Raw genomic sequence first — 13,238 nt, 5'->3', positions numbered from 1 at the left:
TGGCAGGGACCACATGCTGGGAAGTTCCTAGGTCATGCTTGGGGGCCTGGGCTTCACTCCGCAGATGAAGGTTTAAATCAGAAGCAAAATCAACTCCTCTGCAAGCTGTGAGTAAAGCCTGAAGCAGGGACAAGCATCTGCAGGAGTGCTGATGAGAGCTGGAGCCTGGGAAGCATGAAGAACCACGACGGGGAGGACACGTGGTCATGTTTAGGAAGTTAAGAGCAACAAAAATACAAGCGAATCTTATTTCTTAAGCTGGGTGATGCGGAATCAAGGGTTTACGTTAGAGGATGTTTTCGTTGACTGGATGGCACAGGGAGAAAGAAGGGTGATAAGAAAGAGCGCCGAGTGACTCAAGTTTCTAAGTGATCAGGTGGATGGCAGTGCCACTGGCTGAGGTTAGGAACACAGGGAATTGAGGTGGTAAGAAGAAGAATTTGATTTGGGACATTCTGAGTGTGAGGTACCTGTGGGTAACCAGCTGTCTTACAGACATAGGGGAGAGAAACAGATTCAGGAGGTACCAGCACATAGGTGGTTGTAAAAAGCATTAATTTGGAGGACATCTCCTGGGATATGAGTGACTAAGTGTCAAATGCAGCAGAGAAATTCAGGAAAAGAAGTGACAAGTGTCCACCGGATTTGGCAATTTAAAGGTCACTGCTGGCTTTAAGGACAGCACCATGAGTGGAGGGGGTGGTGAGGAAAGAAGGCAGATGGATGTGGGTTGAGGATTACACGTCGAAGTAAAGAAGCTAAAAAATCAAATATACGTAGTCACTTTTTCAAGAAGCTTTACTGAGAAGGGAAGGCGAGATTGGTAGGTCTCCTTTCCCTCCCTCCTTTCTTCCCTGAGGATGGGGAGGTGTGAAGCAAACAAAGTATGTTCTGACTTAAGAAGAGTTAATTGGGGTAGAGGCTGAAGATACGGGAGAGAGAGACGTCTCAGCAGAGACCTAGAGGAAGAATGGGAAGCGATATCAACAGGGTGGGGATGGAGAAAGGACCTCTGAGACAGTCAGTGCTCAAATAACCTAAGTTGTCTTGCTGAAGTAAGGGGGCTGCTCCTCTTTTGTGAGTGAAGGAGATGGTGGTCAGATCAAGCAGTTTACTTATATTTGTTTCCTCAACACACGAGAAGCTGTGAATGATCTCACCTTTTAAAGAGTAAAATTTTTTCCCTTCGAAGGGAAAAAATGTTGCTTGACTTAAGAGTAAATAAGAAGGTCAAGGCCATATAAATGCCAAAAGAAGGCTGGCAAATTCCAAGTTCCACCATCTTTAGGATGGATAGCAATCCTCTTCCTCATAAGCCATAAGCAGATTGAGTCCATCGAGAGACTGTATGTGCCACGCTCTCAAGTATGAAATGTGTATCTGGGTGTCATGGAGGGTGTACCGGCCATCAAACATCTGGGTTCCCAGTTCTTGTAGCAGCATGACTACCCACACAATGAACTAGAAATGTGCTAGAGAAAACACTTTAGAATTTGAAAACAGTGCCTACCCAAGATGGGAAGTAAGCCTCGGGCTCAAAGTATTTTCCATAGTGCTTATTCCTTTTGAAGTTCCCAAGATCAGCCTGCAGAGCGAAGGCTGCCAGCAGGAAGTAGGCCTCCTCTCGGAGCACACACTGGGAATGAAGAACTTGTTTTCTCAGGTGCCAGTAATAATAGTATCTTGCTGCTCTGTCACTAGGAAAATAAAACAGAACTCACATTTTGATGGAACAATCTAAAGGCATGTAAACAACCCGAATCCTGCTATCCATCTGGTGACAAGAGCTCTTCTGTTCCTGCTCCCTCCTCCCCCCTCCCTCCTCACTCACTGAAAAGGGGGAGGTTGTAGCTAATACTGGATTGCTGCCTAACTGCTGCTTCACCAAGGTTGCAGGGTGTCAGGACCCCAAGTCAGACTACCCAGACTGCAAAAATAACACTTCCTATGGCCAACAGCATTTGATTCATTCAGAGAATGGAAAACAGATCTGAATCATTCCACTCCAATGTGGGATATACTACATTGAACAAGTATTAGAATAGAAGCCTAGGCATCTGTTGTCTGTATTAAAATAATTTTGCTACAATAATGCTGCACACATGACACAAATAAGGACAAACCTGAGGAGACGATCCTGGCTTGAATGTTATGCTGTCCTTTTTTGTTTTGTTTTTCATCTGAGCACATTACAAATACACTAAGGCCCTTTTCAAAATATTTCTGTTTATATGCCCTACTAGAAAAGAATTTGCCTAACTATAAATAGTCTTTTTTTCCTCTAAGAATGAATAAACTGAAAACTCTCCTTAAATCTTTTTTTTTTTAAATTAAGTGGCTGTTACTTTATGGGTGTGATTTTATAGGCACATGTTGTAAGAATCATGATAGTCGTCACAAATGGAAATACTAATAGTGCACTCATTACAATCCATTGAGGTCAGAAATAAATACAGTCCCCATTAAATACACTGAGTAAGAAGTGCTGATTGGGGAAAAATATGGTCAAGCTCCAAAAAATGTCACAGGCAAACAGGACGCCTCTGTGATCAAAGTAAAAATGCAAGAAAAATGTGTGTGTGTGTGTGTGTGTGTGTGTGTATGTATTTAATGAGTATTTGTCTCCCTATTACTTTAGGTTGAATGTTCACCTGAGATTAATAGCTCATTCGTTGACGATAATAAAAACATACGGGTTTACTTTAACCAAGACTGTGTTTAAAAATGAAAAGTTTAAAATTTAAAAATAAAGCATTTATGTAATTTTTTTTCCCCTTATGACTTTTCCGAGCACTTCTTTTTATAATGTTGAGTACACAGTGTTTGGACTAGCTCATCACTGGGGAAAAGGGCAGAAGTATGGGGATCAATTAAACATTCATTAGTCCCAGGGGGTTAATTAGTGGCTAAATAATATATTTTCCTTCTTTCCAGCACATTCCATTCCAATTAAGTAAACTGAGTAAAAGTTTATATAAACTGAGAATAACTAGAAAAGTTTCTCTGCTTTAAAAACATTCTTTACGGGCTAATACTTTTTACTTTTTAATTTGCATGTGGCAGTAACATAAATATTAAGAGCAAATCTCAGATACAACTCATTAGCCACAGGTATCTTTGTCCCTTTTACGTGGGTTTTCTCAAAATTTAAAAATAAATAAGTAAAACACAGAGTTCACATTTCTAGTATTTTCTATCAGCCAACAAAATCACCTCTGAAAGTCTTCCAGCACTGAATCCTCCTATACAAATAATAAACTGAGCTTCTAAACTGGGGAATTCTGAGTCTGTATCATGAGCACAGTATTATTCATGCACCTGCCTCCAGAAAAAGAATCAATTACCTGCCCTTGCCAAACTGCATCTAAGATTCTCACAGGATACCTCCACTGGGTGTAATCTTAGCTTTAAAGCTACTGCCAAGAACAGAAGCAAGACCCCAAAAGTGAAAAGAAAACCAGGCTATATAAACACCCATGCATTTTTATAGGACAGAGCTCCTGCTGCTGTTCCACTCCCCACACCACCACCAGAAAAGAATATAATCCATTAACCAACTTTCCACTTTACATGAGTGCTAGTTCTTTCTTAAAGGAAGTATCTTTTTGGTGACTGATTTGTTATTGAAAATGTGGAGTAGAGAAAATGTGAGCTGATGAGATGGTTAACATTTTCAATGAGAGTCTAACATTATCACTCATTCATTCAACAAATGTTTATTGAGTGTCTACTGTACCTCTGTTTTAGGGACTGAAGATACATGCGTGTGTAAAAAAATTTTTTTTAAATCCCTGCTGTTTTATATTCTAGCAGGTGGAGACAAACAATAAACACAAGTACTTTATCTGATATGTTAGAGGATGAGTACTGTAGAAAAATAATGGTTCGGAATTTCTCCCTGTCCTCATACCTGATCAGTCGGCCATTTTCCACATAGTACTGCACGCGGAAGTGGATGATCATAGGGGGTCCAAACTGGTCAATACCCTAAACAAAGACATGCGTAAAAATCAGGCTGTTTCTAGTTACTTCAAAAGTGGGTTTCAAAAACAACAAATACCATTATTTACAAGTTACTTTGTAAACACTGAAAGGTTTGATCTACTTCTAATGAGTAGGGGCTTGCAGCGGATAGACAGTTGTCTCAGTTGTCCTAGATGGATACCAGGTTTATGCGAAAACGGGAAGTTTTATAACTATATCTGATGCTCATTCACTGTAATGCCAATGACAACATACGGGAAGATAAAAATAAATGCCAGTGGAAATTTCTAGCTGAGATCCAGCTCCTCTCTCAGCTCTGTCCCCTGTGGTGACCATTTGCTCCTCATTACAATGTTCTGTTCGTCTGACATTCCACATACCAAATGCTAACATGCTGTTTGTTTATTTAGACATTCATGTTCCTTACTTTGTAGTTGGCTTTGAAGTAGCCTTCCAGTTTACTCCAAGAATTCTTAAATACAAATTGGAGGATCAAGGATTAGACACTGGGGATTATTACTGATTTGCGAGGGGGTGATCTTGAAAACACTAGGTAAATTCCCAGTGAATGCTCCCCTATGCAAATGGAAGGCACCGGTTCAATAAAGTAACAAAATATCAAATGTAAGGATAGTAAAAGTGGATTTTAAAATGACTAATAATTTCTAGACCATCAGTTTTGACAACTAACGTGGCCAAAGAACAGGAACAAGTACTTTTTCCATGCTTTTCATTTCAAAACATTATCCCAAGATTACTAAAAAGTTATTATCCAATATTATTTTAGCAGATATTCAAAATATATTGCTACATGCTATAAGCTATTAATACTTCACTAATGTGATATTTTAGAACTTATAATTCATTTCCCTTTCCCAATCTTTACTGTATAAAGTGTTAAGATATTTTTCTAATGTATAATAATTAAAATAAACCTTTTAAAAAATCAAAAGAATTTTGCTCATAAATGTAATCTCACCCAAGTGACTTCGTATTGTCGTACCTTGCTGGCCTCTTTCTTCCATTCTTTTGGACAATACTTATAAAGTTTTTGTGACAACTCCATATACACATGTTCATTATCTGCACATTAAAAAAAAAGGAGACAAGGTGATAAAGGATAGATTTTTTTAAAAGAAAAGAAATGGGTTTTTCAAAAAAGCCTCAAGATTTGTGAATGTACTCTGAATTCACATATTACCAAGAAAACTCAACAGGATATTAAAAGATAAAAGGTTCTGTGGGATAGACATTAATGACAATCTTTATGAATTATTTTACTTTTGCAATAGAGAACACGTCTCATTAAAAATATGTTAACATTTAGAAGAAATATTAGATTCCAACCCTTACTTTTACTTAGTTTCTGGGGTCGTTATAACTTACAGTTTAACTTCCAACACTGTGGGTGTTACTTGGTTTTAGAAAAACATGCTCTTGTTTGGCTGACAGAGGACTCATCTCATAAGTGCAAAGTAATGAAACAGGGCAGAAACACCGCCTTAATTGTTATGTAAGAAATTAGAAAACATTGATGAGAACCAACCCATTTCCAACCCATGTGTTTTGTGAAGAATAGTCTTTAAGACCCATGTGCTTTGTGAAGAGAAGTCTTTTAGACTATTCCTTCTCTGTCTCCTCCACATAAAACAGCATGAAGAAATGATAAAGCATTACTCGCACTGCCTTTGGGATTGACCTTGTGGGAAGAGGAGAAGAATCTTATGCAAAACAAGAATGAATGTCAAAATATTTCTTCAAGGGAATGATGTTCTTAAGATGAACAGAACATAAGACTGCTAAAAAACCCATGTAAAAATGATCTAAACATGTGAAAACAAGCTGGTAAAAAATGTAAAAATTTTCCGATTTCCCAAATGGACTCTTTTAAAGAGAGAGATATTTCATATGAAAAGCCTTCCTATCTTGTACAGTTTTCAATCTTTTTAAAAAAGCTCCTTCCTTTTCCTCTAACCATCACTATGGGGGCATGCTCTTGGAAAGCCCTGGATACAAATGTACTCATTCTGGAAGAGAAGTGTGTCTCTTTGACTACTTCAAGGATAACACACTTGACCACACTGTCACTCATGACTGAATGTTGGAGTTTGACTGGAAAAGCATCATAAGAGAACAGGAAGGGTAAAGCTACTTTTTGTCTATGAATGGCATATTAAGTCAACCAGTTTGGACAAAACGGGTAAGGAAGAGGTCCCCAAAACAAGAGGACGCTACTAAAATCCACTTATCACGACAACTAAAACTATCTCCCATCTCTCTTATGTTACCAATTAAACATGAAATGGACAAGATCAGACAACCTTCCTGTTGAATCTGATTTGTACTTGGCTTGAGTTCCTGTCTGAAGAAGCAACATAATGAACAGAACAGACTGTTCACCATAATGGCACATACATATTTTTTTAAACTATCACTGTGTCTCTACCATCTGACAGTTTGACCAGAGTTCTGTACTTCAGGAATTCTCAAGCACACATCAATTCTGAAAACAGGTGGAACAGTGATTTCCATTTGACCTGAGAGAAAGCTGCAATGGAGAGAAGGCAAGGGATATGTCTAAAGCCACATGGCTAGCTAGTGGTAGAACCAAAATCAGAACCAGGTCATCTGATTCCTGTTCCAATGTTTTTTTGCCATCCTGCAGTCTCCCTTTTAAAAAGGACATCTGAAAAACTCTTATTTTGAAACCTAAGGAAGCTGTAAACTGGTTTTATGAGATTGACTTGTTCAACAACAAAGATCAACAGTGGGGCTGTAGCTGTAGTAAGAAGAATTAACTCTGAGTACAAAATAAAAGTAAGGTTATTTAGAATCTGTAGGGCATCTTAGACCCCCAGACCGTTCCTTGAAAGAATGACTGAGATGTGTACTAATACAAGGATAGAGCTGAGCATTTGTGTTTTTATTGCTTTCACTACCACAGGAAGAAACTGAAGAGCAAATGGTTGGTTCCTCACTTCCTGCTCCATGCTCTCTGGCCTCTCCAGAGCTGTCTTTTTAGACAGCTGAAAACAGCTCACATTTTGGAGCCGAACTTGTTGATCAGTTGATCATGATATACTTTCCAACACGGCAGACCTAAGCATTTTATGGTACTAACCAGATCCTCAAGGTATCATAAGCCTTTAAATTGAAACCAATTCTAGTAGTAGAAAATAATTCATATCCAAATATAAAATATAGATAAATTTCACAAAAAAAGGTCTCCTTGGAAAACTGAGCAAAGATTTGAAAGGTTTTTGGCATCTAGAAGACTAACTTAGAGAAATCTTAAAATATGATTTGAAAGAACGTTTTAAGGAATGGCTGCACTTAAACCCTGAGAACTTAACTCTGACTAAGGTGTTATTGGCAGAGAAAGCTTATATGGAGCCCTTTGCTTGAAAATCTTTTCCACATAAAGTATACAGAAGAAACTGATCCCATATCTCCAAGTCATGTGTTCTGACTGGAAAAAAGAGAAGGGGTAAGGAAGGAAAAACAGAAAATAAAGAGTAAATTAATAGATCACTTTGTTATATTATATATTCAACAGCAAGAGAACCTGAATAGAGGAAAGTCAGTTTTATTATGTCTAAATGTCTTTTAATGTTAAAAATTATAAAACAATTTAAATTAAATTAAATTCCTACTAGCGCCAGCTGCTCCCTGAGTGCAAAGAAACAAAAATCAAGCTTAGTTCATTAAAACATAAAAGAGCAAGCACAGAAAACCCAGACCCCTAAAGAGGAACAAATTTTTAAGTTCAAACCATAATAAATTCATGACCTAAAATTCTAAACTTGTAAGAAATACAGAACAGTACTCATATTAAAATATGAGTACTAGATTAAAAATCATGATCAGTTTATGGGTATTTTGACAATCATAATTACATAACAATATGCTCAATTTAAGTTACAGCTATAAAATGTCATTTCCTCAGGGACAGTTGGCTAACTCCATCAGAGATGGGATTGAGACTTACTTTGTATAACACTGAGTCCAAAGAGGTGACAGTCCTTTAGCCTGAGTAGGTCACACACCTGGACCAGCAACTGGTGACACAGAATTTTAACCTGTAGGAAAAAAGACAAAGACAAACACACATTTAAGATAACAATTCAGCCAAGTCCAGACAGTGAGTCACAATCAGGCAATGTAATGCATCCCAAATACACGCCTTGAAGGGACAAGCTGACACTAGCCAAACAACAGTTGGTTTATGGAAATCACTTTAATCTGCAGCTGTGTTTCAATAATAATGATCACAATTCAAATTTCTACAACCTGGTAATAAAGTACCACTGCAATCTTGTACAAGACTCATAAATCTTAGGATACATGGACAAGGCCTTACTCTATAGCCGTGGTGCATGATAAATATGTATTTCAGAAGGAACCCCAAATAGCCTAATCAGATTATCAAAATTATTAATTTGGCAAGTATCTTTACAAGGAAAGTTTTCCTCTTGATGGTCTAAACAAAATGCTCACATACTGCACAATGAGTGAATACCTACCTTTTATTTACTTTAATAATTGACACATCTTGTAAGTACCTAAACCAGGTTCTTTTTCTGAGTCCTAGTATAATTCAAACATAATAAAACCATATTAATTTGGAACTCTGGGGTTAAGTTATTCTGAAAAGTCACATGTTGAACGATAACAGTCTTTAAAAGATACAGTTCTAATGACTTTTCAAATGTTTAATGAAGTGTTTTGGGAGACAATAATTCTAATGGGTCTGCCTTGTTGAATTCAGAACCACTAAAGCTTATTAGTGTTGGGATTGACACTAAGAGACCACGTGGGTCAATTTCTTCATCTGATAGAAGTAGAAAAGAAAACCCAGACAGCTTGCAGTCATGTAGCTAGTAGTGGCAGAGGCAGCAACTCACACCTTTGCTCATTTGTGTATTACAATATTTCTGTATGTGTATGTTAATTAAATATGTGCAACATGACAGTTTATCATTCTAGGTACATATATTATGTGGCATTTCCCCTCGTATTTGTAATATTAACTTGCAACTTCTTTCTTCAACAATGATGACAGTTACAGTTTTAATGATTACAAATTCTAAATTAGTTAACTCTGAATTAATGACTTCTTATCATATCTTAATACGTAACTCAGACTCAGAAAATAAAAACATGTTGAGATCTCTTGACAATTGAAAGCCAAATAATTCAAAATGGTGACAATGTCAACTGGAGTAAGAAAAATAGGTTTACAGCTCTTTTCCACATTCACTGTTAAATGGCAAATAATCTGAAGCACCTTATCCACTAGAAAGTGCAAGAAGTATTTATGTAAGGCCAGAGAGTACCACTTAGGCTGTTTTAGAAGTTACAGGAACTCACTGAAGCTGGGACAGTGTCTTATTTTATATTCAGGATATACAGCAGGCACTCAGTAAATGTCTGATGAATGAAAGCCAGGGATCTGATTTTCCTGTGGGCTCCTCACCTTCCTTCTGTTCCATGACTACAGACTACTCTTTGACCCACTGAGCAGATCATTTTAGTAATGTGCCACGTAAGAATTTAGGGAAAATGTATCAATACACATCCACCAACACCACTGGGGGAATACATTTGCCAATAGGAAATCAGTATCATCTTCGTTCACTAAAAAGACTTCGGATTTGAGTTCTATATTACTGTGATTCCACTTTACAAATAAGCTTAAATAAAGAAAATGATAAAGGTAATGGAAAAAGTGTCTACTGTTAAATAAAATTGAATTAGATACTACAAATTTGAGACTTCAGATGTCATATAGTCTAGGATTTCTTTAATCTTTAGTTTTGACTGTATTTTAAAATGTCATGGGACTTCCCTGGTGGCGCAGTGGTTAAGAATCTGCCTGCCAATGCAGGGGACATGGGTTCGAGCCCTGGTCTGGGAAGATTCCACATGCCGCAGAGCAACTAAGTCCGTGTGCCACAACTACTGAGCCTGCGCTCTAGAGGCTGTGAACCACAACTACTGAGCCCACGTGCCACAACTACTGAAGCCCGCGTGCCTAGAGCCTGTGCCTCACAACAAGAGAAGCCACCGCAATGAGAAGCCCGCACACGGCAATGAAGAGTAGCCCCCGCTCGATGCAACTAGAAAAAGCCCGCACGCAGCAACGAAGACCCAATGCAGCCAAAAATAAATAAATTAACTAATTAATTAAAAAAATAAAATAAAAAAATAAAATGTCATATACAAAGCACTCTGGGTAAAACGTGATAAAACGTTAAAAGAAAAATTCCAAACCACATGGTGTATGCAAAATGAACTATGTTGTAACTTTGTGTAACTGCTGTTCAGATAATGCTGTGCATTTCCTCCACACATCCTATATAATTATTATTGTTCCGCTAGTTTAAATCAAGCATTTGGAGCCTAACTGATAAAGCTCTTTAACAACTATTAAGGAAATAACAATGTTCTTGTTTAAAAACTGTAATTAAGTAAGGCTGTGGCTCTGAAGTCTTACCTGCTGTGAAAACAAGCTTGAGTTTTTCGCATTTGCATATTATGAGTCTTTAAGGCTACATTTTGGCTGATTGTGAAATTTTTCAAGTTCTTTAATCTTCAGGAGCAATGGGAACTTTAAAAAGTGCCATAGAGTATGAGGTATTAAGAATAAGAATGAAAGCATTATCTAAAAATATACTTTATATGAAACTTTCTAATAAAAACAGCATTTGATTCTCAATGTCAATGGTTTGATATTGAGCAAGAATGTTTAACATATGCTCCAGAAAAAGAACGGTTCACTCACTTCTCAGTGAAGAGGTGTAACCTCTTACCCATAATTTATATCACTCAAAAATTTTGTGGCTCCTACATTTACCATCATTTGATTTCCAAAAATTTCCAAGTTCCCATATTTATTAACTGATGATGAAAATCATTTAGAACAGTCCCTATTAGTTCAACTCATGGAGAATTAAAAATGACCAAAACACTAAATTTACCCCACATGCAGAAAGGCAACATTCTATCAACTACATTTGTCAGGGAACAAACTTTCTTTGTTCAAAAAAATGTTTAGAAATGATTTAAAAAATGAGACCATTAATGAAATAGTTTTGTTACAGTTAATTTGTTCTACCACAACTCTACAAATATCAGCTGCTATTTTCCAAAGACAAAAATAACACTTTGTAGAACACGACAGGCCTTTGGCAGCCCTGAGTTGGCTTTCTAGCGAGGAGGGGCCTCCATACTACTTAACCCAGTTCCTCCTCCTCCCTCCTTTGGTCCAACAGCTTGCTTGCTAACTAATGAGGAGTCGGGACATGGCAGGGCCGTCTACAGACCCTGGAATAAGAACAGATCTACATGGGATTCAGACTCCACAGCTGAGTTTCATTAGCAGTGAGACCACAGCTCAAAGAAATGAAAACAAGTGCTACTCTATTAAGTGCTCATTCACTGAGCAATTCCCAGGTACCAGGCACTGCAATAAGCATTTATGCATGTTATGTCTTTATATCCTCACAATGTACCTGTGAGGAGAGTAAGATTATCTCCACTTTATAGAAGAGGAAACCGAAGCAAAAAAACTAACTTGCCCAGGGTTGCAGAGTAAATTGTGAAGTACAGATTTCCACCTACATCCCCGCGTCCTACCCTAGACTTACTAGATCAGCATCTCCAAGGAGTGGAGTCCAATAGTCTGGGTATTTAACAAGCTCTCCAGGTAATTCTGATGGACATCAAGTTGTAAAATCACTGATCTACAGGAACGAATGGACTGGCTATCTGCCAGTCTGTTCTCTGTAATTATCTTCCTCAGCTAAGATTTTAGTACAAATTAATTTCTTAGAAAATTATAGTCAGCTCCTAGTATTCCTCATGAAGTCAAATTAGTCTTCCTTCTAACTTACCTGAGATCAGTAAGGTTTTGTCCCATATCCTGTATATGTGCATACACACACATGAACACATGTATACACATTCCACCAGGTGAAAAGACAGAAATGGAACAGAGAGAAGTTTAAGTGCTTATGCTTATATTTATGTATATTTAAAAAATTTAATTGATATCTTTTTATATAACTGCATAAAAGAACTCAAACAGCATATTCATGTATACATGTAAATTACATTTTGATATATTCTGACAGTGCCCATACTGACAAAGAATGATAATGTTGCCAAAAATAACAGCCTATCACTTCACAAAACCAAAACAACTTCAGGTACCCTGAGTAGAAATGTAGCTAATCAATAGAAATTTATATCAAACGGATTGATAAAGTTCATTCAACAGGCAGGTTTGATGCTCAGACAATTCCTGTGAGCAAAAACAAGGTTACATTAGTAAATCAAGAAACTGTGGTGACTGACAGAATAAAACCAAAATAATTATGGTAATAAGCAGAACCTTTTCCTATTTAAACTTTTAATGGAGCTATTTAAATGTCATATAGCTTCATTATAACATTTAGAAATATTCTTTTATACAGCAATTGGGTTAAATATAGTCACATATAGCAAAGAAAACTAATTCAAGGCATGCACTAAGGCAATTTTCCCCTTAATTCCATCAGAATACAATCAGTGAAAGAATATGAAAGTTGATAATAGGGAGAGGGGTTGAAAAATGCTAGGCATGATTGTGGTTACATAAAACTGTTTGGCAGTCTCTACCGAAGCTAAACATATGTGTACTTCATGATTCACAATACACTGTTGGGTATAAGCTCAGAAATGTATACATATGTGCATATACATTAAATGTTCCAAATAGTTTCATTTGTAACAGCCCCAAACTTAAAATAACCCAATATCCATCAATAATAGTTGGAAAAGAAACTGGGCATATTCATACAATGAAATATTATACAATAATGAAAAAGGAATTACTGTCACATGTGATAGAATGGATGACTTTCACAGGCCAAATGTTGAGTACATAAAATATACCCAGATATAAAAGTGAGCATATCACATAATTCTAGCTGCATGAAGTTCAGAAACAAGAAAATTACTCCATGGTGATAGAGGTGGGAATAGTTATTACCCTTGAGTGGAGATTACTGACTAGGAGGGATCACAAAAGGTTTTTCTGGGGTACTAGAAATCTACTATATCTCAAGCTGGATGATGGTTACATGGATGTATACACTTGTAAAAATTCACTGAGCTGCACACTTAAGATTCCTATACTTCGCTGTAAGTAAACTATAAGCCAACTTTAAAAGTAAAAAATAAAAAAAAGTATCATATTCCTCAATGTCCAT

At 37.0% G+C, this 13,238-nt stretch overlaps 1 protein-coding gene across 2 annotated transcripts in view; it reads right to left on the bottom strand.

Annotated features, from left to right (window-relative positions):
• FRMD6 (FERM domain containing 6) overlaps positions 1-13,238 on the bottom strand; it is a 79,322-nt gene that overhangs the window by 20,062 nt on the left and 46,022 nt on the right. The window contains exons 3-6 of one of the 2 annotated variants that reach the window (XM_081226895.1): positions 7,973-8,063; positions 4,964-5,067; positions 3,911-3,987; positions 1,511-1,697 (exon numbers count right to left, since the gene is read on the bottom strand). In XM_081226895.1, the coding sequence (XP_081083021.1) occupies positions 1,511-1,697; positions 3,911-3,987; positions 4,964-5,067; positions 7,973-8,063 (459 nt within the window). The remainder of the gene's footprint in view (positions 1-1,510; positions 1,698-3,910; positions 3,988-4,963; positions 5,068-7,972; positions 8,064-13,238) is intronic. The other variant, XM_081226896.1, reaches the window with a different exon arrangement.

Source organism: Mesoplodon bidens (assembly GCF_964165515.1).
Source record: "Mesoplodon bidens genome assembly, chromosome: 3".
Lineage (NCBI taxonomy): Eukaryota > Metazoa > Chordata > Mammalia > Artiodactyla > Ziphiidae > Mesoplodon > Mesoplodon bidens.
Note: the sequence above shows the minus strand (reverse complement) of the source record. Positions and strands in the feature narration are given on the sequence as shown.